The sequence below is a fragment of the Geospiza fortis genome, unplaced genomic scaffold, assembly GCF_000277835.1.
Source record: "Geospiza fortis unplaced genomic scaffold, GeoFor_1.0 scaffold128, whole genome shotgun sequence".
Classification (NCBI taxonomy): Eukaryota; Metazoa; Chordata; class Aves; order Passeriformes; family Thraupidae; genus Geospiza; species Geospiza fortis.
In genome coordinates this window covers 2,313,986-2,341,216 of record NW_005054420.1, presented here as the reverse complement: position 1 = coordinate 2,341,216, position 27,231 = coordinate 2,313,986, and the positions used below count along the sequence as shown (strand labels likewise).

Below are 27,231 nucleotides of genomic sequence, written 5' to 3'. Positions count from 1 at the left end.
CTGGTGATGCCACATCTCAAATCCTGGGGTCAGTTCTGGGCCCTGGCATGCAAGAAAGACATTGAGGGGCTGAAGCATGTCCAGAAAAGAGCAAAGGAGCTGAAAAAGAGTCTGGAGAGTCAGTCACTGAGGGGTGGCTGAGGTAGCTGGGTTTGTTAGGCCTGGAGAAAAGAAGGCTCAGGGGGGACCTTTTCAATCTCGACAACTCCCTGACAGGAGGGTGGAGTCAGGTGGGGGACAAAAAGAAATTGCTTCAAGTTGTGCCCCATGGGGTTCAGGTTAAACATACTTTGCAAACCCAGAAAACAAGTGGCTGTTCAATTCCAAAATGTTTAAAGAATTTCCATGCAGGTACCTTATGTCTGTCTTGTCTGTCTTTCTCCTTGAACAATACAGAAGAATAGATTATTCTTTTTTTCTAGGCTGCCTGCAGTACATTGTGGTGTAAGGTCTGAAGATGCATCAATGAAAGGCTAAGGATTCTACAGCTGAACAACTGTAAAACAGTTTTAAAAGATCTTCTTGCTCTAATTTAGATCTTTTAAAGGGCACATAGCTTTGTTAATAATTTGGCATGGAAGACAAGATCATAAATTAAATGTGTCCTCTTAAGAGTCTGGATTTTTGGGAGTCTTTTTTTCTCACCTAGGTATCTTGTTTTCTGCAGCTGAAAACTTTGGGTCATCCAATAATTAGAAGATACCTGTTATTTCTACATTTGTCCTGTCTGTTTTCCTCATTTAGCGTGCAATTTTTGTGACCTGTATAAAAGATAACTGGAGATTGTATGTTTAATTTAGATTACACTTTTATAGTATGTGGAACTACTTATTGTACAGGCAATGGGGGAGTAAATGGTATGATTTCATTAAGTCTTGTGTATTTTAATACCTCTGCTTCCCCAAAGAGACTGTAGTTCATGTTCCTTGCTATCCAAACTGGTTTTTCTTTATGTCATAAATTAACTTTTCTGTATATTAAACAAAGATTTTTCAAAGCAAGCTAAAATTGAAACTGTCCTGTTATCCAGCTGTAAAAATTTTGATATAATTCCAAGATTGTTTAGAAGAGGATTTGATAAAAACAACTTGTGACCATCCTAGTTTTGGACGTGTTACTGCAGATACCAGGTTGATAGAATGGTTTGGGTTGGATGAGACACCTTCCACTACCCCAGAGTTCTCCAAGCCCTGTCCAGTCTAGCCTTGGACAATTCCAGGGATCCAGGGGGAACCACAGCTTCTCTGGGCACCCTGTACCAGGGCCTCACCACCCTCCCAGGGAAGAAATTCTTCCCAATATCTAATCTAAATGTTATCATCCATGTTTAATTCAACATTTAACATTTTTGCTCTGAAAACGGCTTTGCAAGGGATGTTTTTCGCGCTAAGTATTCAGAACTAAATTTGCATTATAGTTTGGTAGTCTAGAAAGGTACGGAATAGGACAAAAAACAATCGTATTCAGAAGCAGTGCGAAAGTTAATCTCTGTCATTTAAAAGTACTTTGAAATTATTAAAAGGGGAACTACTTAACATTTTACTTACAGAAGAAAAAAATGAGGTAAGTGTATAATCAAAAGTTAAAAAAAGTATTTCTGCATTTCAGTAAGCTAAAGAATCCCACAGTACTTACCTAGTGATTCATTTGAGCAGCATGGTGGTGGTAGTGGTGATTTGGTTTTGTCAGGTTCACTCCATTTCCAGAAAAAGAAAAATATTCTGATAATTAATTGAAAGCCAATGCAAGTTGGTTAAATGACTGATTTAGATTCTAAACTATAGGGCTATCTGATCTTCTATAAATATAGGTATATTAAAAAGTGTTCAATACCTTAACACTGAATTAAAATTCTGTATGTTATTTACAGGTGCCGACTGTTCAGACTTCGCTATCTGAATCTCCAGTGATGACCAGCCCTTCCCAGCGTATCCAGATAATTTCCACAGACTCCTCTGTAGCTTCACCACAACGCATTCAGGTAAAAATCCAATTATTAACCAACTATCATATATTTTCTTTTTTTCTTTTCCTCCTACTTAGCTTTATACAAAAGCATGCTAAAGACTATGGAATACTTCCTTTAAGTCTTGTGAGATTAGGTAATTTTTAGTGAAAATTAAAATTCTTTTTCCCTCAGTATTGGTGCTGACTAGATGGCTGTATATAATAGTTAGCCAGTGAGGAGTATTAACACAGGTTAAACCTTGCCTGCACAAGCAAATCTCCCGAGCCCTGGCCACACCAAAGGGTGAGATATTGTCAACAGATATCTGAGATTGTCTTCAAGTGGATTCCTCTTCCACTTATTTAGGAGCCAGTAGGAGATTAATCTATTTAGTGTAAAGTTGGCCTTTGGGAATGCTGCACAGTGGAACTTTGTTACTGGTAGATAATAAAAAGATGTCATTAATGTATCAGAACGTATTCAATGGCAAATTACATAGGACTTACTAAATTTTAATGAAATTCTACTGCATATTGATATGGTTACTCTACCAGGCAAAGTAGAGATCATGCTACCAGACAAGTGTATCAGAAATAGAAACCTTCCATCATTAGAGAATCTTGAAAATTGGCATGTGAAACAATAAGGCTGCCCGATTCCATCTTTTGATGATAACTTTAGGGAGTAACATCTTGTGTAAAATATATTGGCAAATATTAACTGGGGAACATCTCCCTAGTGATATTTATAAAGAAAACTTTGAGAGAGCTTCTTTGTAATTTTCCACTGATATAATTCTGAGATAGAATGAAAGGTTTCAAAACAAAATTTACTGTGGTCACTAATTTCTTCAATGTTTTACAGATTGTGACAGATCAGCAAACAGGTCAGAAAATTCAAATAGTGACAGCAGTGGATTCAGCTGTGTCTCCAAAGCAACAGTTCATTTTAGCTAGTCCAGATGGAACTGGTGCAGGAAAGGTGATCTTGGCAGCACCTGAGACATCTAATGCCAAGCAGCTTATCTTTACCACCACAGACAACATTGTGCCAGGCAGAATTCAGGTAAATACAGTAATTTAGATAAACCATGGAATATTTTTTGGGGGGGGAAGGGGGGGGGCGGGGTGGGGGTTTTGTTGTTCTTTTGTTTGTTTGTTTTGTTTCTAAATTAAGTCTAAATTGCTTTAAGACCAATTGCAGTAGTTTTCTCATGACATGGATCAGACATACTAATTTTAGGCTTCATTGTTCAATCACAAATCCTTCAGTCTTCACCTACCTCATGTATTCCATTGCACTTATCATTCCTCGTCATGTGTTCTCATTCAGGTTCCAAAGACATCAGGGAATCCTTAAGATAGTGCTTGTGAGAAGTGCCAGGATTTCTTAGTCTAAGATTCACTGATATACAGAGATACAACTCACCTGAGCAAATTTACATGAGTTTGTACTTTACATTCAGTATCAAGACATTGCAATAAAGCTCATGTTTTTTTGTGGGTCTTGAGCATAATCTACATGAACAGAAGCTTTGGAAAGACAATGATGTAACAATAGTCTATCTCTCATGAAATTTCAGATTTCTTCCTAGCAGTCTTAAAAAAAAAAAGAATAAAACAAATGAGAAAGTGCCTGGTCTCTCTTGTTACTGTTACGATAGAGAATATTTTACAGGAAGAAGAGTAACTTTTACATAAATATTTTGAAAATATTATTAGAAGTCTTCTAAAATTCATTTTCCATGCTAAATGGGATATCTGACATTACAGAGGGGTTGGGTTTTTAAATTTTTCTTGGTTAAATTGAATGTTCAGAACAGAAGTTTTGGAATCCCAGGCCTTTGGAAGCTAAACTGTTTCTATTATAGATCTGAGCTCCAGGCTATCCTCTCTGAACCATACATCCCTGATAGCTAGAGAAGAGACAGATGGGAACAGCATCTGAAAGCCAACTGTCTTTGGCTAAAGTATAGCAGCCACTTGAGAGTATTTGCAACAAGAGAAAAATATTGTTGATTGCACAAGTGAAGAAACATTTGTAATAAACAAAGCTAGCAGTTTTATTTGTAATTTGTTTTGAGATGACTGTTTCAAAAGTCTCTCTATTGTCAGTAAGAACTCTTATTAAATTGCATTTTATACTACTTAATTCCATTCCAAATGCCATACTTATTCATAAATTTAGTCCCCTCTTCTTAGCTGATACACCAGTCTTGTTCTATAGGCAAGACTCCTTACCTTTACATCTGGCTAATTACATCTTTTTGTTCTGGAATTTTGCTTTAGATAGTGACAGACTCTGCTTCAGTGGAACGTCTGCTAGGAAAAACTGATGTTCAGCGGCCCCAGGTAGTAGAATATTGTGTAGTCTGTGGTGATAAAGCATCAGGTAAGGAAGCCTACGAAGTGGTATTGAAGAAACTTGCTTGAAAGGATGACTGGGATGAAGAGATGATTTTTCATGTGCTTTAACCAATTTTAGTTATGCTCATGGCAAAAGTAACTGAGTTTTTAAATGGAAAAATATACTCTGTATCTATACACAAAAAAATAGCTAAACTCTGCCTGGAAAAATACTGGGTTTTCTCCTTGAACTGAAGCATATGATAAATTGGCTGAAAGATAAAATAATGATTAAATTGCTCCTGGTAATTGAAAAAGACTGCTTGAAGCATGTAGTCAAGTTCCCCACAGTGATGTGCTACCATGAAATAAACATGTCACCTAAAAATGCGTAACTGCTCCAAGAAAATGCTTCTTAGTGCAATAGCCTGAGCCTTCCTCTCTTCTCTCCACTCTCTCACCAAAACCCCTGACATTAGGTAAACCAGAAATATCTTGTGAGACTGTAGTAATGCCTTCATGGTCCAAAATGCTGGCACAAATCCAAAACAAATTTAAAGGGTGACTTACAGTGTTTTACTTGGTTAAAATTAATATTTCTATGCTAAAATACAAGTAATTTTCAACTGATAATATATATATTTCCTAGGTCGTCACTATGGTGCTGTCAGTTGTGAGGGATGCAAAGGTTTCTTTAAAAGGAGTGTAAGGAAGAATTTGACCTACAGTTGTCGTAGCAACCAGGACTGTATCATCAATAAACACCATCGGAATCGATGCCAGTTTTGTAGGCTTAAGAAATGTCTAGAGATGGGCATGAAAATGGAATGTGAGTGTTAAGTACTCAATGTGATATTGTGTCTACCAAATAACAATTGTGGACTACCATTTGTTAGTGTGTTCTCTCTGTTTTGGTATATGTTGCTGGAAGGAAACAGAACGCTTTGGCAGCATTTCATGCACCTTTCTTTCATCACCATTTTATGTCTGAGGTGCAGTAGTGGTTTGTTCTGAACCACGTCTCCAAGTACTGTTGTCTTTGAGGAGCCCAGTTACAGCCTCACTTACAATGCATGTGCCAAACACAGTGTATGTTTATAATAGGAAATATTTTGACATGGATTGACATGAATCTGAGTCTAATATTCTGTTTTGAGAATCTGCTTTCCTTCCAGTTTATTTCTGTGGCTTTTTCAGCCAATGATAGAAAATAGTTAGTCTTTTTTTTCCCATCTTTTTAAATTTTTATGTTAATTTGATAATTTGTGAGCAGTGTTTTATGAGGCATTGTACAAACTGTCATATGTTTTAAAATATGCTTTCATGTTTGTCTGTAGTATTTCATACATTTCCAGTGCTAGGAGCCAAACACTTGTTTAAATATATTTTTGTTTTCAGTTTATATCACCTGTTCTTCAATTTAGCACTACGTGAAACAAATACAAGATTGTTTTGTGATCTGATCTAAGCAGGGTTAGTTCCAGCCACTGAGTTCAAGGGAGGCAGAACATTAAGCTGTAAATAGGAACATAATTGTTGTATTTGCACTCTGAAACTCCAGACCTATTGTGATGATTCTGCTGCTTTACGCACAATGTGCTGAATATAAGATGAGATGTTTGTACGAAAAAAACTGCTGCAGTTCCAGATAGTAAACCTTTCTTATTCCAATATGATTAGGGTATATGTTTATTGACTTCACTGGCTTTGAGTCAGGCCTCTGATTAATTTATATGTATTCACCAAGCCAGTAAATTTGATATGCCAACTTGGAAGCCCCTAAATTTTGCTAATAGTAACAGCAATAGTAAAAAATAAAACCAGGAACTAAGTAACTCTTGCTGGTTGTGAGGATAACTTTCTGTAATATGTTTAATAATAATATTTTAATATTAGAAAGATGCACTTTTCACTTTCTTTAAAAGTTACAAAGTAATTGCTTCTTGCTTTTTTTTTTACATTTCATAAAAAATTTCCTATACTTGTTTGGCACTTCAGTGACTGAACTTAGTTTGTTTCAATTCTCAAGTATAAATGTAGATTATGAAAGGGTTAGTTTTGGAACACTCTTCCCCAACTGGGAGGAATTAATGGCTGTGAGTGAAGTGTATGTCATGCAGAAAGTATCCTCTCAAGGAATTTACCTGCATCTCTCAGGTAACTTGCCTCTCTTGACTTTTTCAGGGTTCCTTCTGGGTTTGCATTGTTTTGTGTCATCCAGAATAGAAATCTGCCTAACATTTAGATATAGCTTGTGCCTGTAAAAAAAATACAAATTGAAAACACAATCTGTAGAATCTTCCATCTTATCAAATGCCAAAAAAAGAGCAATATTTTATTCCAGATCAGCAACACTTGAAGCAAAAGATCAATCTGTGACTTTCTTAGTTAAAAGTATATGTAAAAATACACATACTCACAGATATAGTAAAATTGGAGCCTGCGTTTCTTCCCTCTTGGTACTAAATTTCCAGTTTTTAACTGAGGTGGTACACTATCATAACTGCAGGAATTTTACTTACTTTTTGTATTTTTTGTTTGAAATATTTCCTTTCAAATCTGTATGTTTCTGTCTTTATGTAGCGGTTCAAAGTGAAAGAAAGCCTTTTGATGTGCAACGTGAAAAACCAACCAACTGTGCAGCTTCTACTGAAAAAATCTATATAAGAAAAGATCTTCGAAGCCCTCTAATAGCAACTCCAACATTTGTGGCAGATAAAGATGGGACACGGTGAGTACTTCAATACCATGTATCTTCTTTCACGTCATTTGTGCGTATTACTTTGCAGTCACACCTATATTCTTTCTCCCCTCTGCTCTCAGAGGGAACAGAAGAGAACTTTAATGCACACATCATCTGTTTCCATTACCAAGGCCAATGTAGTTTCTGCTTCTCATGAAAGTTTTTATGTCTGCATACAGGTATGTGGTTTTCAGTTCAGAGCTGGCTCTTGTCCAGCCAGGTCAGAGCAATGCAGAGCAAGTGGATGATATTCAAGCAGAAAGCCTGTAGGCTAATGCTGTGATACATTTGAGTTAGCACTTCTCTGAAATCAGATCTGCAAATGGCAGACTCAGGCTTTGTTCTCCTAAAGACACTAGTTAGGGAAACTCAGTGACTGCTGATTCACATCCCAAGAGACTGGTTTCAACAACAGCAAAACAGCAGCTTCCTTTTACTATATGGAAGATACTCCAAAGTGGTTCTTGTACCTTGCTGCTGCAGCAATTCCTGCACTCTCAGGTGTCTCCTTAGGCAATGGGTGTGAAAATGTACATCATCACATAAAAAGGCAAGATTTCTTTTTTTTTTTTTTCTGAATAGAATAAAGTCTAGGTTAAATATGACATTTTTAAAACTGTAGTTCACGAATGGTTGAGAACTATGTAAAAAATTGGATATTTTTATTCAGTTTTCATAGGGGAAGAAGTGTGTGTGTTTAATTTTTCATATACATATTCCTTGTTGAACAAATGACACTGCAGTTAGGAAGTTTGGGCTGCAGGTTTCTCGGAGAATTGTTTTTCAGTGTTCTTGTTTGAAAGAAGTACTCACAGACACATTTGCTTCTTAAAAATTTCCTTGAGCTACAGATCCATTACAGACCTATAAACACTACTATAGTCATTAAGAACCACACTGTTATTAATGTAGGATTTAGATTTGTATAATACACAATAATTTGCTGCCTGTGCTTGTTCACAATGATAGCTTTTAGTGTAGGACCCCTTGTACTGTAATGTCCTGCAGCCTTGCACCTGTGTTGTGTGCATTGGTATCGTGTTACAGGCACTTGGAGCATCACCTAAGTAGGAAGTAAACTTCTTGCTGACTGCAAAGACTTTCCACTGTCTCCCTAAATTAGATACAGGAGAGGGGAAGGATATTTGGTCAAGAAGCAGCAGAATTAAAGGCAGCAGAGATTTTATGCAGGCTTTGATTATGTGACTGTTTCTGACTATATTTTGGAATGTAAAAAATATGTTTATGACTTTCATTTAGTGCTGGCCAGTGTCTTGCTTGGAATACAGAGTTATGCCTTCCTCCTAAGTCTAATATAAAACTAAAGCTACTAGGTGACTTCTGAGAGCATGAGATGACAACAGCTTTCCTTAAAGCAGACCAAACCAGAACAAAAAGCAAATGAGAAGATATGCATTTGGGAAGTTGTTGTTGTTGTTTTTGTACTGGAAATTACAAGATCTTTCAGTCTTTCTGTCTTTCAAGCTACTTTTTGGCAACTGTTTTAGAAAGACTTAAGTCCTATTAACTGAACTGTAAGCTTCACTAAATTGTTTATTTAAAAACTGGTTATTCCTTTTATGCTCTCATAAGTTGTTACACATTCTTCTGATTAATGGAAAATACTATTGATCATCAGATGCCTTACGCTTTTGAACAGGTCAGCTGGTCTTCTTGATCCAGGAATGCTCGTGAATATTCAGCAGCCTTTGATCAGGGATGATGGTACAGTCCTCCTAGCTGCTGATTCCAAGGTATTAATGTCTCACTTCAGTTCTGAGATATCTATTAATTTGTTCAGATTACTTTATCTATTAGTCTCAAATAGTTGTTGCACATAGTCTCAAATAGTTGTTGCTCTTGAGAAGATAAGGTTGTGATAAGTGTGAAGAACTGTATGAATGGATATAATAAATTGATCAATAGGATTGTGGTTTCTTTTGGCTAGCATATTTCTGCAAAAGGTCAGCTACAGGTAGTTCTCAATATAATGTCTCATCTGTGACTAGGATTGATAATTAGAATAGGATTTAAAGATAACTGAGAACCATTGTTCTTCCTGGCATTCAGGAAGAAGGAAAAGGTGCATAGGGGAAAAGGAACAAAAAGATTGAAAATGAGGGGGAAATTATACATGATATATTAACTATAATTTTGATTTACTAATACAGTGTTTCCTTTTTAGGCTGAAACAAGCCAGGGTGCCTTAGGAACACTAGCAAATGTTGTAACATCTCTTGCTAATCTCAGTGAGTCACTAAATAATGGAGATACTTCTGAAGTTCAACAAGAAGAGCAGTCTGCAAGTGAGATTACACGGTATGCCTTTATATTTATACCTTATTTAGTTATTTGTGTTCTATGTGGTGTATCCTTGCACTCATTCATTAAAGGAATTTGCCATTGTTGCATTAGACACAGTATAGATTGCCAGATTGCCCCTACTTTGAAACAAAATACCAGCTCTTTAGAGATCAGTTTTGGCTCTTGCCCTCTTGTGAAGAACTGTGTCCTGTGTTACAAGTGTAGTGCTCTAAAGCTAGACCAGATTTGGTTCTCAGAAAAATTAACAATGACTAGGTTGTGACCTTGAAAGACCCTGGGAAGAGCAACATTTCAATGCCATTTTATTTCACAGATGTATTTTATGTAAGCTTCTCCTGTGCAATGCTTGTGCCCTAAGCCCTGCTCTTTAAGAGTCTGTATTACAGGAGATTTATTTTTGAGATTGTGCTGCCATAAAATCTCCCGGTAATGTAGATTTAGAAAGAGTTTGAAGTCTTTCTTTTCTTAATGAAAAAGGAGCATGGAATATTATAATTTCCAGCACAACTTGAGATTTGCGAGGCTGGGATTTTTTTTTGTTGGATGTTTTTGGTTGTGTTTTTTGTGTGGGGAAGCAGATTGCTTTAATTTAGTAGTATAAGTTAATAAGACAAAATACTTGGACTCAAAACTGTCCACTGTTTCTCAAAAAGAAGATTTTTAGGAGGAGCTTAACTGTCGTGGTTTAAGAATGGTATTCTCCAATTCAATGTTCACACTTAAAATATGCTGCTACTTGCTCCCCCTCTGTCTCCAGTCAGAGACACAAAAGGCAGAGATCACAGGTTGAAATAGGAATAATTTACTGGAAACAGCAATGAGACTAGCTAACAAACAGTAACAGCAAAATGAAACCGTAATAGCCACAACATTAATAACAGAAGGTATAAGAAAAATGATTTACACAGAAAAGCCCCTGACAGTAAACAAATACCAGACCAGTCTGCCCCCTACACTGACTGGAAAACAGCTCTCTGGTGAGAGAGAGAGAAAGCGTGACAGCAAGAAGGACATTAATTAATGTCCATCTGGGCTGGCTGGGTTTAAAGGAAGTATAATGGATAGTTCCACACACGAGAAAAACAAGATACTCTACCCAGAGAAGGAAAATGCTCCTTTATTTCTATTAATTAAGGCTGCTAAGTCTTTCATTTGAACTCTTCAAGTGAAGTGAATTAATATTTTAAAATACTTGACACTGCAATGTCAGCTTATGTCAACCTCTTACTCCTTCTTTAAAGCAGAAAAAAAAAAATATTATAATACCTCTCCCAAAAAAACATCTTGACAAAAAATGGCAAAGAAGCACAGTACCATAATAATGTCCACTGGTATGAAATTGGAACACAAAATTCTTCTTTACATTTAAGCTCTGTTAATCCAAAGAGAACTTACAGTGATCTGTTTGGGTAATGATCCAGCAACAGCTTGGGTATAAAGAAGACCAGGGACCAGTCTCTCTTGCATTACTGTCATAAGGCTTTTAAGGCTCTATGTATACTGGGAGATCAGGAGTGCCTGCCTATATTTCATCTTAAGGGAAATGAAATTCAGGCATATTGTCTAGAAGAAAACCACGCTGTTCTCCACTGTTCCAAAAAGCCAGAGATCAAGAATGGGGACAAGGAGAGGGACTTTGTTCTTCAGAATACATCTGGTCTGTAATCCTCACTGAATCTGTGAGAAGGGGGAATAGAGAATGCTAAGTACAAGAGGACTGTTGAGATTTATGCCCAGCAGACAACTAAGCCTCACACAGCTGCTCCCTCAGTCGAGTGGGACTGATGACAGAATCAGAAGGGCAAAAGTGAGAAAACTTGTGGGTTGAGATAAAAGCAGTTTAATAGGTGAAGCAAAATCCACACACGCAAGCAAAGTAAAGAAATTAATTCACTACCTTCCATGGGCAGTCAGGTGTTCAGCAACCTCCAGGACAGCAGGGCTCCAGCACATGTAACAGTTACTTCCAAAGACAAATGCTACCACTTCAAAGATCCCCCCACTTCCTCTTTCTCCTCCCTTCTTTATGTAAGTGTGACATCACAGTATGGAATAATCCTTGTATCAGTTGGGGTCAGCTGTCCTGGATGTGTCACATCCAAACTTCTTATGCACACCCAGCTTCCTCACTGAAGGGAGGACAAGAAGCAGAAAAGGCCTTTACACAGTGCAAGCACTGCTATGCATTAACAAAAACATCTCTGTATTATCAACATTGTTTTCAATACAAATCCAAAATATAGCCCCATACTAGCTACAGTGAAGAAAATTAACTCTATCCCAGCCACAACCAGCACAGCACAAGGCCCCTTTACTAGTACAAAACTAGGATAAAACTATCAGAGCAGGATTTACAGTATGAAATCCTTCCCTTATAGGGGAGATCTTTTACCAGCAGTATGTGGGCACATCTGTTTGTTTTATTAATGCCCAAAGAGTACAGAGGGACCAAATTATAATGAAACATCTGACCTTGTGTCATCCTAAAGAGTTCTTGTGTATGTTGCCTCTAAGTGGAAATATTTTATAGCATTTAATTTGAGCACTGTGAAGTTTTTAAGATCTAAGGAATCACTCTTTCATTGTTTACTTATATTTTAGGGCATTTGATACTTTGGCTAAAGCACTTAATACCACAGATGGTACAACAGCTCATAACGTGGCAGATGGGATGGATCCTACAGGAGGAGGGAATATTCATGTAATCAGTAGAGATCAGTCAACACCAATTATTGAAGTGGAAGGACCCCTACTTACAGATACACATGTCACATTTAAGGTAGGTGCTTCTTTAAATGTCTTACTAAACAAACTAATGCTTAAGATGTATGAGCTCCTACATAATTTCTTGTCTCATATTCCCAATTTGCATTCCTTGCCAGTAGTAATGAGTTATTTAGTACAATTTTCCTTTGACAACTTCTTGTCACACTGTTGATTGTGATGGACTGTGAGAGTACTTTGAATGTTTTGCTGGTTATTTACCGATGATAAAAACTAGTTTATGTCTGAACTATATGTGTTGTACTGTACTTTTATTTTTTGCAGCTGACAATGCCCAGTCCGATGCCAGAGTACCTTAATGTACACTACATCTGTGAGTCAGCATCACGACTCCTCTTCCTCTCTATGCACTGGGCTAGGTCCATACCTGCGTTTCAAGCTCTTGGGTAAATGGACATACTCTGTTTGAATGGTTTGCTTTTGAATGAATTTAAGCACTCATCTGAATGCTTCCAAATATTTTGAACTTTTTAGTTAATATTCTAAAATGTGTGAAGACTATGCAATATTCCCTGTTTTGAAGAATAAAATAGAAGATGGCAGAAGGGAGGGTAACTACAATATCTGATGTTACTGTAGTTACATAAACTAAAGCCAAATCAAAAGCAAGCATTAATTTGTGGAAATTAAATGCTTTCTTTTGATACCTTACTAAAGAATTGATGAGCACCATTTCACAGATAACCCAAAATGTTTTCCCATAGTCTATATTTTTTTTTACTTCATGAAATACTTGTAATATGCTAATATATGCCTGTTACCAAAAAGTTTTGCAATAGATTAATCCTGATTATGAATTGTTATACATAACATTAATTATACATAGGGCAATACCAAGCTGATATGCAAACTACCTAGTGTTGTTTGATTTTCTGCTGTTTGTAGGCAGGACTGTAATACGAGCCTTGTGCGTGCCTGCTGGAATGAACTGTTTACCTTAGGGCTGGCACAGTGTGCACAGGTGATGAGTCTGTCCACTATCCTGGGAGCGATTGTCAACCACCTCCAGAACAGCATACAAGAAGGTATGTTACCAGTGCTGCTAACAATACAGGGATTTTTGGATAACTTTGCTCACAAGGTGTTTCCCCATCAGTGGCTAAATTGTTCACCAGGAACCAGGAGAAGATGAAGCTTTCTCTTGCATAATTATCTTTCCCCTGGTGATTTACAATTTTCTTGCACTGTCCTCAAAGAGATATCTGTGGGATAGAAGTGTCCATAGAGGCAGGGTGGTCTTCTATGCCTGACTGATATTACAGAGAAAGTACATCCTAAAATACTCCTTGGATGTGCTCAGAGGGTTTTCTTCCCATCCAGATGTATGTTTTTTCCTCTTAGAATAATGATATCCTCTTCCAAACCACACCAGACTTTTTCCTTCAGGAACTTTCCTTCTCCTCTTTGTGGTGTAAAAACACAACGTTTGCCAATTATCACAACAAGCATATTATTGCATGTATAATGGTTTTGGATAATGCTGTAATGCAATAATGATTCATGCATTTTGAAGTGCCCTTGAAGCATTAAGCAACCTCATTTCTTGACATTCTTAACAAGATGTATGTAATTTTATTTTTTAATTCAACGTTGGTCTGTTGATAATGATGATTATATCTTGAATGGATGAAAGTCTGTTATATTTGCTTTTTTTCATTCTTTAAAGACACTTCCAATCAATAGGATTCATTAGCATGAAAATAATATTAACTTTTAAAAGGAGGAAGAAAACAATGCTAGCAGTTTTAAACTCTGCAAAGACAGCATAATACATGAGAACTACTTTAAATTTACATGTCCATTAAAAGCAGTTATAAAATACTATTTGGTACCATTTAAAAATATTTTTTATGGTGTCATTATTTTGCACACAGAAAAAAATTAGAAAATAGTTTTTTACTAAGGAGAGTAAAACAGATGTATTTTTCCAGAGCTGAAAGTATTAAATATTTTTCCAGATATCTTCTTTGTATATTTTATAGTTCAACAATCAAGTTTTAATCTACTTTATTAGCTTCATCATGATAAAGAAAATTAGACTGAAATTTGATTCTTTAATGGATAGTATGCTTTAATTGCTTTCATAATGAATATAGAGTTGTTTCTTGTTTTGTTTTTTTTTTTTTTTTTTTTTTTTTTTTTTTTTTTTGTTGGTTGGTTTTTGTTTTGGTTTGTTTTCTCATTCAAGAGAGCCTGGACAGTCCCAAAATACAACAGAGTGCTGCTCCTTTCCTGGAGTTGAAAAGATCAGTAGGGAAACCTGCATATTCGATGTTCTATGCAAAGTTAGGCTTTATATCTGTTTCAGAATACACAGAGCTGTCTATTCCACCTTTGCTCCTAGCAGTGGAGAGGAGTAAGTGGCAGGGCTGTTACAGCTGGTTCTACTTCTGTTCTCATGCATCAATGTTGTAAAAAAATAATTTTTTTCTAGAACCTGTACTTGCACTCATACTGTGTTAGCTGAGACCAGCCAATAAAAGAGGATCACTAGTGTTATTTACCTGTTCTGCAAAGTTATCATGTTACATTGTGTATTATACGTTCAAAATTCAAAACAAAGTAAAGAAATTTCAGAACTTTATTTATTAGTGATGAAGCTACTTAGAAACTCTGGAATTCTAGTTTGCTTTTCCTGAGTTTTTCTGGACCATATTTTCCCACTTAATACAGGAATAAAAACATTACATCTATCTCCATCCATCTTGAGTAACTAAAAATTTGTATCACAATTAATGATTTAAGAAATGTAGATTATGCTTTCATTCTTATTTCAAGACTGTGCAAAAAATGGTTCTTCCATTAATTTAATCTTCTTACTGCAGTTTCAGAAAATAGATCAAGTCATAATAAACTATGTCAAAGATTCTGTTTAAGCCACATGGAGTCTAAGCAATCCTGTTAACTATTAGCTGTATAGAGAAAAATACAATATTCAAATTAAAATTATATTAAATACTAGCGTTGGAGATTGTGACTGGAATAAAATTATTCTAACGTGTTTTTCAAGGAAAGGTTTTTATCCCTTGTAAACTGACTTTTGGAGTTTGATAATAGTAATTATATATTTTAAAAAATGTCTTAATGTATTCTCTAATGCTTTTATTCCTTGACTAGTTTGTAGATATGCAGTTCAATATAAGGATTTCTATTTACCAAAACAGAAATCTCTCCCTTCCTAGGTTAGCAGCTAATACCACTTACTCATAACAGATCTATAAATAAAATACATCTTTTAAATAGAAATTTTAAGATAGATTATGAACGCAATATAAGGAAATGTGATCTTTCAAATGATAGAAGATACTGTGTATGTGTATTTCAGTGAATTTACCCTATCAGATGGGAAAAAGACTATTTACCATAGCTAATGAAAAGTCACTCCTGAAAGTACAGATAGAGGAGAAAGCAGCACTGTTATTACTGTTCTTGCATTCACTTTTGGAAAGGCTCATTCAATAATGTTTGAATTTAAAATCAGGGTTGTGCGTTAGTATTTGCTTTGTGCTTCTGTTCATTCCCAGAATCACTCTAGCCATTTGTAGAATAATGCAGCATCATTTCAGAATCTCTGTTTAGAACAGTACATCACTGGAAAAAGTTTGGTGTGGCAGATTATGCTACCCTGGCGACAGGATAACATTCTGTTGCTACAATGTTCTTAACATTATTTGCTAGCTCCGGGTCTGTCTCAGACTTGATAAATTCACTTTGCTTTCATAATAATTCAGGCCATCCTTACATGTTAAATGGTTCTAAGACAGAAAAAGACTTGCAAATATCATTGACTTGGTTTATAAAACTTTATTTGTTAATATATTAGAAATGCTTGAGCTCAGATGAAATAGTAAGCAATATCTTTTTGTAGATAAACTTTCTGGCGACAGAATAAAGCAAGTCATGGAACACATCTGGAAACTTCAGGAGTTCTGTAACAGCATGGCCAAGCTTGATATTGATGGATATGAATATGCATACCTTAAAGCTATAGTCCTTTTTAGCCCTGGTAAGGAATTTAGTAATCACATCTTTTTAAATAATAAGTCTTAATATGTAAATTCTTTAGCATTTTTTAAATGAGACTAGTGTCTTGAGATGAGACTCATCTGTTAAGTTGCAGATAAAATTATTGTTTCATAATGATTATCATAATATGTGTCTTAAAATAACTTCAGAGCAACATATCCATGTTATTTACAGTTCAAATCTATCAGGTGTTCCTGTATATCCATCCTAGAAGATTAGATTCTCAAGTTACCTTCAGCTGAGAATCTATGAGTAATAAATTATCTGGAATGTGTGCTAGCAATATTAGTGAGGTAAATGGTGAGGGGGATTAGAAGAAATGCATTTTCCAAGTGACAAAAAGAAATTTGCTTCAATTTTAGTATTTTTAATATACTTATAAGAGGAATAGCTGAAATATGAGCAGAAATACCTATTGTATATGAAACTTCCACAAAATCTCAAAAACTGAATGTAAATAGGCTGTTTTCCATTTGTTACTAAAAAATTACAGCAGATAGCTAAAGCAGTTTCTGAAATATGAAAATTTACTCAAAGAAGACACTTGAGATTTTCTGGAATGATAAAAAACTGGAAGTGGCAGTCTTTTCAGCAAAGATGGAAATGTTTCAATGACACAGTTAATCTAAAACTGCTAACAGGTTGAGTAAAAGGGAAGGTTTTGCTCAGAAATGCATATTATTTATTTTAATTCAAAGGTATTTACCACTTTGTATTTAATAGAATACAAAGTAAAAGGATATATTGGTATTGGTGTGTTTGCTTGGGGGTTTTTTGCATTGATAACTATTTCTCTCTTTGTAATAAAACTTAATTAGAAGATACTGGTGTCCTGAAATGTTCTTTTGGATTTTTTGGGGGAGATTGTCCCATTAGAGTTAGGTTTGTTAGGGGTTTTATTTGAGTTGGAAAAGCAAGAAACTATCCAAACTCAATGTAGCTCTTTCCTATTTCAAGGGACAAGCAGTTTGGACACATGAGTGAAGATATTTCGGCATACTAAGAGAGGTGATATTTTGTGGGTTTGATTTTTTTTTTGCTCTGAGAACATGGCTGTCTGAGGAGCTGAGCCAGCTGGAATTAAAACATGAGACAGACTTGACAAGATTAAGACATTGATCTATCAAGAGAATAACCCTAGATACTGCTTAGCCAGCCTAGTTAGAACAAATCACAGAGACAACCATGTTTACATTTAAAGAGGCAAAGCTAAAAACAAATTCTGTGTCATTGCCTGGTACACACACACAGGCTTAATCTTTGTCCACTTTCTTATGGATACACACAGCTCTGGAGAGAAAAGTGAACAAGCTAATTCTGAAACCAGGAAGTAAATGTTTATCTTTATACAGCTAGCATGTTAAACATCACAATACCAGAGAAATACTTCATTGAAATTAAATGTGAGAGTCTTATAAATACATTTATTTCACAATGTATAGGGAAACAATCGACATACAGAAATGTTTTGTTTCTTTAGATCACCCTGGTCTGACCAGTTCAACCCAAATAGAAAAATTCCAGGAGAAGGCACAGATGGAATTGCAGGACTATGTACAAAAAACCTATCCAGAAGATACTTATAGGTATTTATTTCTAAAGTACCCAAAGTAATGTTGTGGGCTGTAGCTAACAGAAGTACAAAATAATGTCATTGATGGTTTTGACATCTGGGGTTTGGGGTTTTTTCTGACTGTTGGTGAGAAAGAACTAAAACCCAATTCATAGAAGCAGGTTTGTTTAAAGATATGTAGAAACAAGAACAGCTGTCTATCTTCCTCCATGTAAATCAAATTTATTAGTACGTTCTTGGTTTTTGAGGGGTTTGAGACTGTCATAGTCGTGTTTAGAAAAGTAAACAGACTTATTTGTTTAGAAGTTTGGGGGATAACTGCTTCAACTGACTAATTCGCACTGCTTCTTTTTTCAAGTTATTATTTTAAAGTCTCTTTGACAACTAAAAGGTGATTATCATCCTTGAAATGTTTTTTAAGTTGCATATGCAGGAAAATGTTAAAACTGCCAGTTATAGCCCTTGGAAAAACGATGATACATATAACAAGGAGCAATAACCATTTCTCAAACTTCTGTTTATAAGAAATTCCCACATCCTAGTTATTTTCTCCTCTGGGTTTGGTGTTGGTTTTTTTTTTTTTTTTTTTTGATTTCCAAGGACTTCTCTGAAATTATTTAGCTTTTTTTTTCACTTCTCAACTCTTCTGTCTGTTATGTGCTAGAAACAATTACTGTATTTTCTAACAATCTCCATCAAAACTCAAAATTCATCAACACAATAATTCTCTGCATTTTCAGGGAACTACTCACCTCAGTCTGTAAGATATACCAGAGCATGTTCTTTTTTACTGTGAAAGGCATCCTCATGTAAAGAAGAAATCCCATACACTTAAGCATTGTCTGAGGGTGAAGTAACTAAAAAGAAGAAAAAAACCTGTCTGAAAAAGAGAGCTTCTCCCATCTCTGTTTTCTGCACCGATCTTGCAGAATTAACACTGTGGTGCAATGAAAATAGAATTCTCTGCCTCAGAAATATCCTCAAATCCCACATTCTTCCATGTACAATTGAGGACTTCTGGTTTGATTAGTGAGAGCTGAATATCTACTATAAAACTAAATATAAAATTTGTTCCATATACTTACTTCTCATAATAGTGTCTCAGGGAAGAAAATCAGAGTTACATTCCCCAAGCAGTGTCTTGTATTTTAACTAATAGTGTCTCTATCTCCATGCTCCCCTATAGACAAGTTTAGAGAACAAATCTGTTTATTTCTGAGCAACTGAGTGCTGGTAGAAATTAAGATAAGGGATAAGTGTTACAATTTTCATAAAAACAACAGCGTAGTTTGAATCTTTTTGCCCTAAAGTTTACAAGATATGGTATATTAGCAGAATGGACCTTAGATATTTTCGCCATAAATATTCAAGCATTTTCCAGAGCACCTGTGGTCAGTGCTACCTGAGGTTTGCTATTACATGGTTCTGGTTCAGAAAATTTATTTGGTTTAGCATTTGTGATGCACATCTGCCATATGAATGGCTGCAAAATGCTTTCATCACTGTCCTAAATTTCATATTAATGGAAGTCTAGCATTTCAATACAGTCACTTCATTGTATTGGATATCTGTTAACATCTTGGTAAATAAAACACCAGGGCAATTTGGGAATATTTATGCTTAACAGTACATTCCCCCAAATTCCTTCTCTCATTAGAAGCCGATTCCCTTTTTTCTGTTTATGTACATCCAGCCCCCTTCCTGCTATCTCATTTGGCATGAAGTTGCTAGGCAACTGAGAACTATGCTGTTTATGGCTGAAATTTTAATTAAGCATTGTACTCTTAAAATGGTGCAAATGTTCACACTAATCAACATGAATATTATTAGTCTCAGCATTGTTTGTCCAGAGCTGGGAATTTCAAAAGCAGGCCAAGAAAATTGTGTGTTTGTACGTACATGTTCTATCTACAAAGGGCATTAACATGTCCCTCTCATTGGAAAACTACAAAGCTACTTAGCTTTCATTTTGCTTGCAGGATAGAACAGCAACCATTCTTTTTGTGGTGTAGCCAAATTAGCTTTAATTGCCTCTTTACACCTATTCATGAATTATGGTAATAATAAAAGCAGATCCAGCTCTTTAACCATAGAGTATCTTAAACTGGTCTTACATGTATTTATAATCCACTGAACTTCTTTTTCAGGCTAGCCCGGATCCTAGTTCGCCTGCCAGCACTTAGGCTGATGAGCTCTAGCATCACTGAGGAACTGTTTTTCACAGGTCTCATTGGAAATGTTCCCATTGACAGCATAATCCCCTACATTCTCAAAATGGAAACAGCAGAATATAATGGTCAAATAACTGGCACGTCTGCATAGAGGAAACAACGTAATTTGAGGGATTGAAGTAATTTTCACAAAACCCGTATAATTATGAAGTTAAAAGAGTAGTGTTTCAGTATGTGCAGATAATTCCAATTTGTTATCAGTTTCCTGACAGATTTCTCCTTGTCTTTTTTTGATGTTGACAAAATTTAAAGCAGCTATTAAAAGACCTATTATAGGACCTTTCCTGCCACAAGGAATATTTTGGATGCCTTTCATTTAAAAGGCCATAGATTACTGAACATACTTTTCACATGCTTTGTATTTAGAAACTATCAGTGGTTAAAAAGAGTTTTATAATATCAGAGTAGTAATAAAATTACTTTAAAAGTAAAAAGAACAGTATGTATATATTTAAAAATATCCTTGGAATGAATGTCTAGCAAATGCCAGGGTATAATACTAGCACTTTGTAATCACTTCTTGTCAGAGCAACAGCATCATCAACATCCTGTTTATGAGTATGGCAAATGAAAAAAAGTGTATGTCCTTAGTCAAAATGCTAGCGATTTTTGTAAAACTGTAGAATGCTAAAGGAGACAATCATTTAATCTACAAAAAGTCACTTGCTGTTATGTTATGCATGAAATATTAATGTGGATTCTTAAATCAGATATCCACATTATATAAAACTTTATCTGTTAAATTAGTGCAGTTGTAATACACGGTACAGTGCAGTCATGTTATGTGCTACAGGAATTCCCCACACTAAAGAAAAAAAGTGTTTGTCACAATAATGATTAAATATGCAGGTTCCTTAAAGTGTTTATTCAGACAAACACAATCATGACAAATGTTATTCTAGGAAGCAGCCTTTTGACTTAGGAGAAAATCAGTCATTAACTGGAAGAGCATTATTTAAAATAGACCTGTGTGATGCTCTTTGAGTATGCTCTTTGTATGCTCCAAATTTACTCCTCCTCTCTGTACTTTGAACACCCTCATAATGTAGCCACAGGGTACAATTTAAGACCTAAAATGTGTAGAACCTCTCGGTTGTCAGCAAGAATTTATTACAAAGCTCTCTCACTTTATTTCTCCTTCCCTCCCTCATGAAGCACTCCTGATTTTGCAGTGTTCTCAACTTTCCTGTCACTCACTTTGAAACCAAAATATAGTTAGGATTTACTTTCACTCATGTACAATTGCAGTTGATGACTGATGCACCATGGAGGTATAAGATGAACTGCTTTTTAATTGTCTCAAGTGATGAGCCATCAACATGTCTGCTAGTAGTACTGGCCACTAGCTGCTAGCATAGGTTTCATTTTAGTATAATTTACTATTATGGCTGTTCAGTATTTCAAAATCAAAGATTTTTTTTTAAGTCATAGCAATTAATACCTTCATCTGATCCTGGCACATTAGATGCATTAATTATTTTAATTATTTGTGTGTTAGAGGCATTCTTACTTAAGTAGATTTATGGGACAAAACTGATCTAATGGTAAGTTCAGCACTTTGGTTTTTCTTCTGTTTTTGATATTTATTTAGAAACATCAACTAGGTTGGTGTTTGTGACTTTTCAGAGTCTGAATTGTAGCCAAAAGACCTTAAGCAGCTTTAGATAAGGCTTCTAAAGTAACAAAATGAACTTGTATACTTCATGTTTGTTAGGAGGCTGATATTTGTAGCACTTACTGTGACACAAAAGACTATTTAATTTTAGCTTCTGGATGCATTAGTCTTCTATAGTTACTATTTTTAGCACATTCAGAATCTTCTTTTCTCAGAAGGGTATTACAGAGTTCCAGTATCCATGCAGAGATTTGTAATACTGCACTTGTATCTGTCTCAACTTTTGCTATAGCAAATGAAATTGTCATATTGTTCATGCGATGGATAGTCTGCTCTCTACATGTGAAGACAGCTGGACTTCAGCTTTTAGTACCAACCATTTGATTGTAGTGTAACTGCTGTGGGATTGTGTCAGCACTTCTGCTGCACAGTCCTTATGTTAAGGGTATACAGCTTAAAAATTAAAAATTATTAATCAGAAACAGTAGCTACCTTGGAAGCAGTAGTGGCTGCTTTTGTTAAAATTTAAAATTTTATTGGATTATGTCATTGTTCTACAAGAATGCACTGAGATATTTTGATTTTTTTAATTGCCAAAAGGATGACAGAACTTAATTTCCTTTCAGAATTTAATAAAAATTATTTAAGCAGATAAGAAAACATTTTAATGGCAAATTAAATAGTCCTTAGAACAAAAACTAGCCATTGGAATATTTGGTTTTAAATCTCAATACACACCAGCTAGCTTTTTCTTGACAAACATCATTTCAACTTCCAATTTTTCAAGTAAAAGTGCCCCATTTTCTGTGCGAAAATTTGTTTGTAATTTTTATTACTTGTGATAATAACACTTCAGAAAAGAAAGGCATTTTAGTTTCTTGGGAACAAAGTGATCACACGAAATAAAATGTAAAATGTGTGCCTTGCATTACATATGGAAATCAAAACAATGAATATCATGCAGTTCTGTTTACAAATAAACTACACTCCCCACAAATGCAAGGCCACATAATTATATCCTTGCTCAAACCCTGCTAGTTACTTACTCTACAAATAGTTATTAAATAGCTTATTAGGGATAAAATATTAATTTTTGTAAACTAAGTAATAACCATGCAATCCACAGTTGTGCATGCATTTAATAGATGAAATTAAGCAGTTCCATCCTTAAGATTTGGATATTACCACCTAAAAGCTACAAAGTCCCTCTCTGTGCAGCATCATTAGCATAATTTGCTGGCTTGCAGAGTCAGAACCAAGCTACTTAGTTCTGACACCATTAACAAAAAGTACTCTTTCTAACTATACACTATTTTGATTCCAAGACTAACATTTTGGATTGTAGAAATTTGAACTTATATGCATGCCTGGGCTGTTTCCTACCCAGGAAAAGGACTTTGTGCTTCCCCTCTTTGAACTTCACATGGTTCCCCTTGGCCCATTTCTCCCCATAACAATCCATCTCAGTGGCAGTAGGATCCTGTGATGCACATAGTGCAGCTGCACAATCAAGCACGCTTTGCACGGTCTCTGCAGAAAATAATATTGCAACACTGACATAGTCTTCGAATTTCTGAGGTTTGTTACATCCCTCCTGCAGTGACTGGAAGACGGTAACAGGCTAATCTTAGTAGCTTTACTGTTAAATTAGTTTTGGTTATTTTTCTCCTTGGAAAGTGCAAACTTTTCCTTATGAATATGGGACAGGAGAGTTTTTTTATATTGTAACAATTATTGAAGAACTATTTCTTGAGTATTAAATATAGAAATAGCTTGTTTTCATAAAGGTGAAATTTAAATGCCAAACTTGTTTTCACGAGAACTTGCAGTCAAACTATCACAGTTAGAAAGTGATTCTAGGAAAAATTCATCTCACTGAAGCTCTGCTTAGTGCCAAAATTTATTCTCTTCAGAAGTTTTGAGGTTCTATTTCTGCTGCTCTTCAAATGAAAATATTTTAACTTGGCAGAAATACAATAATAAATTATCTGATTAGATTTATCTGAACCTGAGCAAATGTGTATACTAGTCATAATTCAGTCAGACAAATGCTAGAATTCTGTGCTGACTGAGACTGGGGCATGATAATGAGGCAATGCTGGGAATGATAATGAGGCAGTAATGTCCACTGTGCTTCATTTGTTTTCCAACTCTTTTGCAAAGGAACTGGATTTCAGTCTTGTAGATAAAAAGCATTTGGGACTAGCTTTGTCATAATCATTTTAATTACATTTTTGACAAACATAGGAAGGTATACTCTTTTCTTCCTTTTATTTACTTACATTGGACTGTAGAATCAGAACTAATACCATGTGCAAAAGTAATCTTTCTCAGCCTATTTACACTGCTTATAAGTTGTCTGCAATGCTTTTGGTGTCTGTGGAGTTACTCTGGCATGAAACTGGTAGAGGAGAAAAGAGTTATCTCCAAGGAGAGATCCTTCTAAGAGGTCATACAAGGCTTTCTATTAGCTGCCTTAAAATGTTAGCTCATTAAGAAGGCTTAATTTTCAGAGCACACTGTGGCAAGAAACTATTGTTGCTGTCCACTGATTAGTTGGCGTCATTTGCCAAATCTCCTTTCACCATCTTCTGAAGCCCATGGCCCCCAGACAGCCATGATGCCTCTGGTGAGGAGCTCTGGTTCCAGTGCGTGCAGAATCCAGCAGCTCTGCATCACCATTACAGTTCCCTTTGGCAAAGGGCAAATTCTGAGGCTGCCACAGAGAAACCAAGTCAGGGCTGAAGCTCCCAGGTGAAATCAGTTTCGTGACTCTTGTTTCTCCTTTGGCAGAGACTGTAAAACACTTGTATGGTTTTTTTATTGTTCTGTATAGTACACAGAACTCACAGAGTCCTGAATTACTTCATTCAGGATACTGCAGGTGTCAGTAGGTTTTCCTACCCATTAAAGTTCAGACAGTAATTAGGATTCTTTCTTGATTACCTGCTGTTTAATTAGTAAAAGACAATTTAAAAAAAAAAAGGCACCAAATAGCATGACTAGCAAAGGGTTTCAGGAATACAGTTTAACCAGGAAGACAGAACTGGAAATGAATGGGCTGAGGGTACTGCTCAAGCAGTGACAAAGCAGCTTCCTGCACTAACAGCACCAGTCAGGGCCCTGTTTGAATCAGGAGAAGTGAGCAGTAAAACTGGCAGGTCAGTCAGACACACAGGTGTACCAGCACACATCTACTGGATGATACCATCCTGGAAAGACCAAAAATGTTGATTTTCTATTTGAGATCCCTTTCTTCCTCCCCTGTTACTCTTAATAGTGCAAAAGCAGGTGTTTTTTACCTACTCTTGTCCATAAGAGGAAAAGCATAAATGCCAGAAAACATAGGCCGATGCCCACCTGTTCCCAGGGTTTGCCATACTGGCTATACAGCAGAGCTTTTGCAGTCGATGGCTTTGGTGATAAGCATGGGCCAGCTGACAACAGCACACAACAGTGTGCAGTCCTAACACTTCCCAACATCCAGGAGGTATCAGCGAAATGAGGGCATGGTCACCCTAGAGAGGAAAGTGAGGGGCAGAGGAAGGACAAATTGCCAGCATCTACTGGATCTACTTAAATGACAGGAACTTAGTGTAGAGACAGCTTTATATGAAAAATCACCAAGAGAGGATGGCAAAGGAGAGCAAATGAAAGCATTTACTTTTTGCACCTTTTAATTCTAAAGTTGCCGAGTCATTTTAACAGTAAATACTCCTGAATTAAGTTCAGGCTTATTGTTTGATGCCATTAGCCCATCTTGTTAGATAATGCTACAACCCTACTTCAGCTGCAATCAGTGTTATCAACATATGGGAAATTATTTGTGAAAAAAAAAATCACAACATTATTTATACTGGGGTTACAAGTTAAAGTAAAATTCTTTGTAAAGTTTAGATGATCTAAGTTTAAGCATCTGAAGTTAAGATGTTTTTTATTGTGAAGTCATGCTAAGTTCATCACAGGTAGTAGTACTGTTGTGATGTTCCATTAATGCCCACAATCTGCTCAGTCCTCTGAGTTACATGAATGCTTTGAAAATGGCTTATTATTGTTAAATTCCTGCCTTTCTTTTTAGGGGGTTTGATAGAGTTGTACATGTCTATTTTGTGCCTCCCACCATTGTGCATTTCTGCATGTTCAGTTCTAGAACTCACTTGAGCAGATGATGCATATGTAAATAGCTGTATGTATGTATGTGTGTATGAATGTATATGTTTATACCTCTCTGTCTAAATATATTCTGTACAGTGTATAGGAAATGTGTAGTGTATGTATATATGTACAGATATGGAGCCATTATTCATCTATTATGTGCTAAAATTTTTTATTCATTTGCTAATCCAGAGCTTCCTAATTTGGTGCATCCTCACAAATTTCAGAGCTTTGCACCTTTTTTCTAAACCACTCTGCATTCACTATTTGCTCTTTAGAACTGACAAATATATTCCATTAATTTTCTGGTTTTTACATTATTCTCTTTACCTTTTCTCATTTGACCTATAGAGGTCTGCCAGTCAATAGTTAATTGAGCATATAATGCCTTTTTAAAATAATGAATAAATAACTATAGTCATAGAAAATGCTTCCCTGTTCATTATATACTCATTCTCTTCCAGCCCTCCTGAGATACTTTTGAAAAGTTGTATTTTTTGTGAAGCTTGGTAAGAGACTGATTTTTTTTAAGTCTTCATCTGTGGCTAACTGAAAGTAAACCAAGTTGCCATTTATCACTGAACTGCAGCACACAGAACAGGAGGTAATGGATGCTGTTTAAGAAATCAATAGTCATATTGTCATAGTGATCTCATGAAACCAAGCTGTGAGTTATAGACTGTGTGCTCTGGTCAGTGAAAAAGCAGCTCTGGTACAATGGTAATTAAATAGTAGGGACATTGCAGGTAGTTTATTTCTTAGCAGGCATCAAGACATCTTCAGGATTTTCACAATGCATTTCAATTGTATATTCACTTTCCAAAGTTTTTATTTTTATTTTCCAGTCTAAACTGAACACAGCTAGTTTCTTAATTTAGTTGTCAGATTGTGTCCCTTTCCACATTCTGTCCTCTCCTTGGTCTGCAATCTGTGCAGCTCCTGCACTGCCTGTGACAGACCCACTCCATGTGGGACCTGGACACACAGTTGGGAAATGAGATGTGAAGTAAGACAATTTCTTATTCATAATGAGGACTCAAACATTTACATTATCAAAGCTTGTTCTTCTTCTCTTTTGATGAAGCTAAAAAGGAAGCCTTCCATAAATTAAATCTGTTAACTGTGGGTTTTTTTACAAAAAGCATTTCACAGACTGTGCAGGACAGTAGTTCAGCAAGTCCTGTTTCTGTCATTAAAAAGGTGAAATAGAATTTTATGGGCATTTATTTCCACCTTTTGTGCTCACTGTGGCAAAGACTTGTGTATGTTTAATCCAATAATAAGACACTAATCAAAATAACATGAACTTTGTGCATGATTAAAGTGAACCACAAGTCTGAGGAAATTTTGGAAAGTTTGCTATGGAAAATGCTGAGAATGTTCTCTTTCTTGGTGTATTGGTTAGTGAGCATTTGTAAGCTTTTATTTCAAATATAGGAATATACCTGTAGCATTTCAAAACCTTATTTCTACAATTTTCAGCAGG

The 27,231-nt window shown here is 35.7% G+C and overlaps 1 protein-coding gene across 4 annotated transcripts in view; it reads left to right on the top strand.

Moving 5' to 3' along the window:
- Positions 1-26,173, top strand: part of NR2C2 (nuclear receptor subfamily 2 group C member 2) — a 37,341-nt gene extending 11,168 nt beyond the window's left edge. For all 4 annotated transcript variants that reach the window (XM_031061636.1, XM_005426645.2, XM_031061635.1 and 1 more), the window contains 13 exons: positions 1,871-1,981; positions 2,813-3,013; positions 4,237-4,339; positions 4,943-5,122; positions 6,877-7,024; positions 8,697-8,790; positions 9,222-9,355; positions 11,963-12,140; positions 12,410-12,531; positions 13,031-13,170; positions 16,014-16,151; positions 17,652-17,757; positions 19,892-26,173. In XM_031061636.1, the coding sequence (XP_030917496.1) occupies positions 1,910-1,981; positions 2,813-3,013; positions 4,237-4,339; positions 4,943-5,122; positions 6,877-7,024; positions 8,697-8,790; positions 9,222-9,355; positions 11,963-12,140; positions 12,410-12,531; positions 13,031-13,170; positions 16,014-16,151; positions 17,652-17,757; positions 19,892-20,066 (1,791 nt within the window). In that variant the 5' untranslated portion in view covers positions 1,871-1,909 and the 3' untranslated portion in view covers positions 20,067-26,173. The remainder of the gene's footprint in view (positions 1-1,870; positions 1,982-2,812; positions 3,014-4,236; positions 4,340-4,942; positions 5,123-6,876; positions 7,025-8,696; positions 8,791-9,221; positions 9,356-11,962; positions 12,141-12,409; positions 12,532-13,030; positions 13,171-16,013; positions 16,152-17,651; positions 17,758-19,891) is intronic.
- The last annotated feature ends 1,058 nt before the right edge of the window (positions 26,174-27,231 follow it).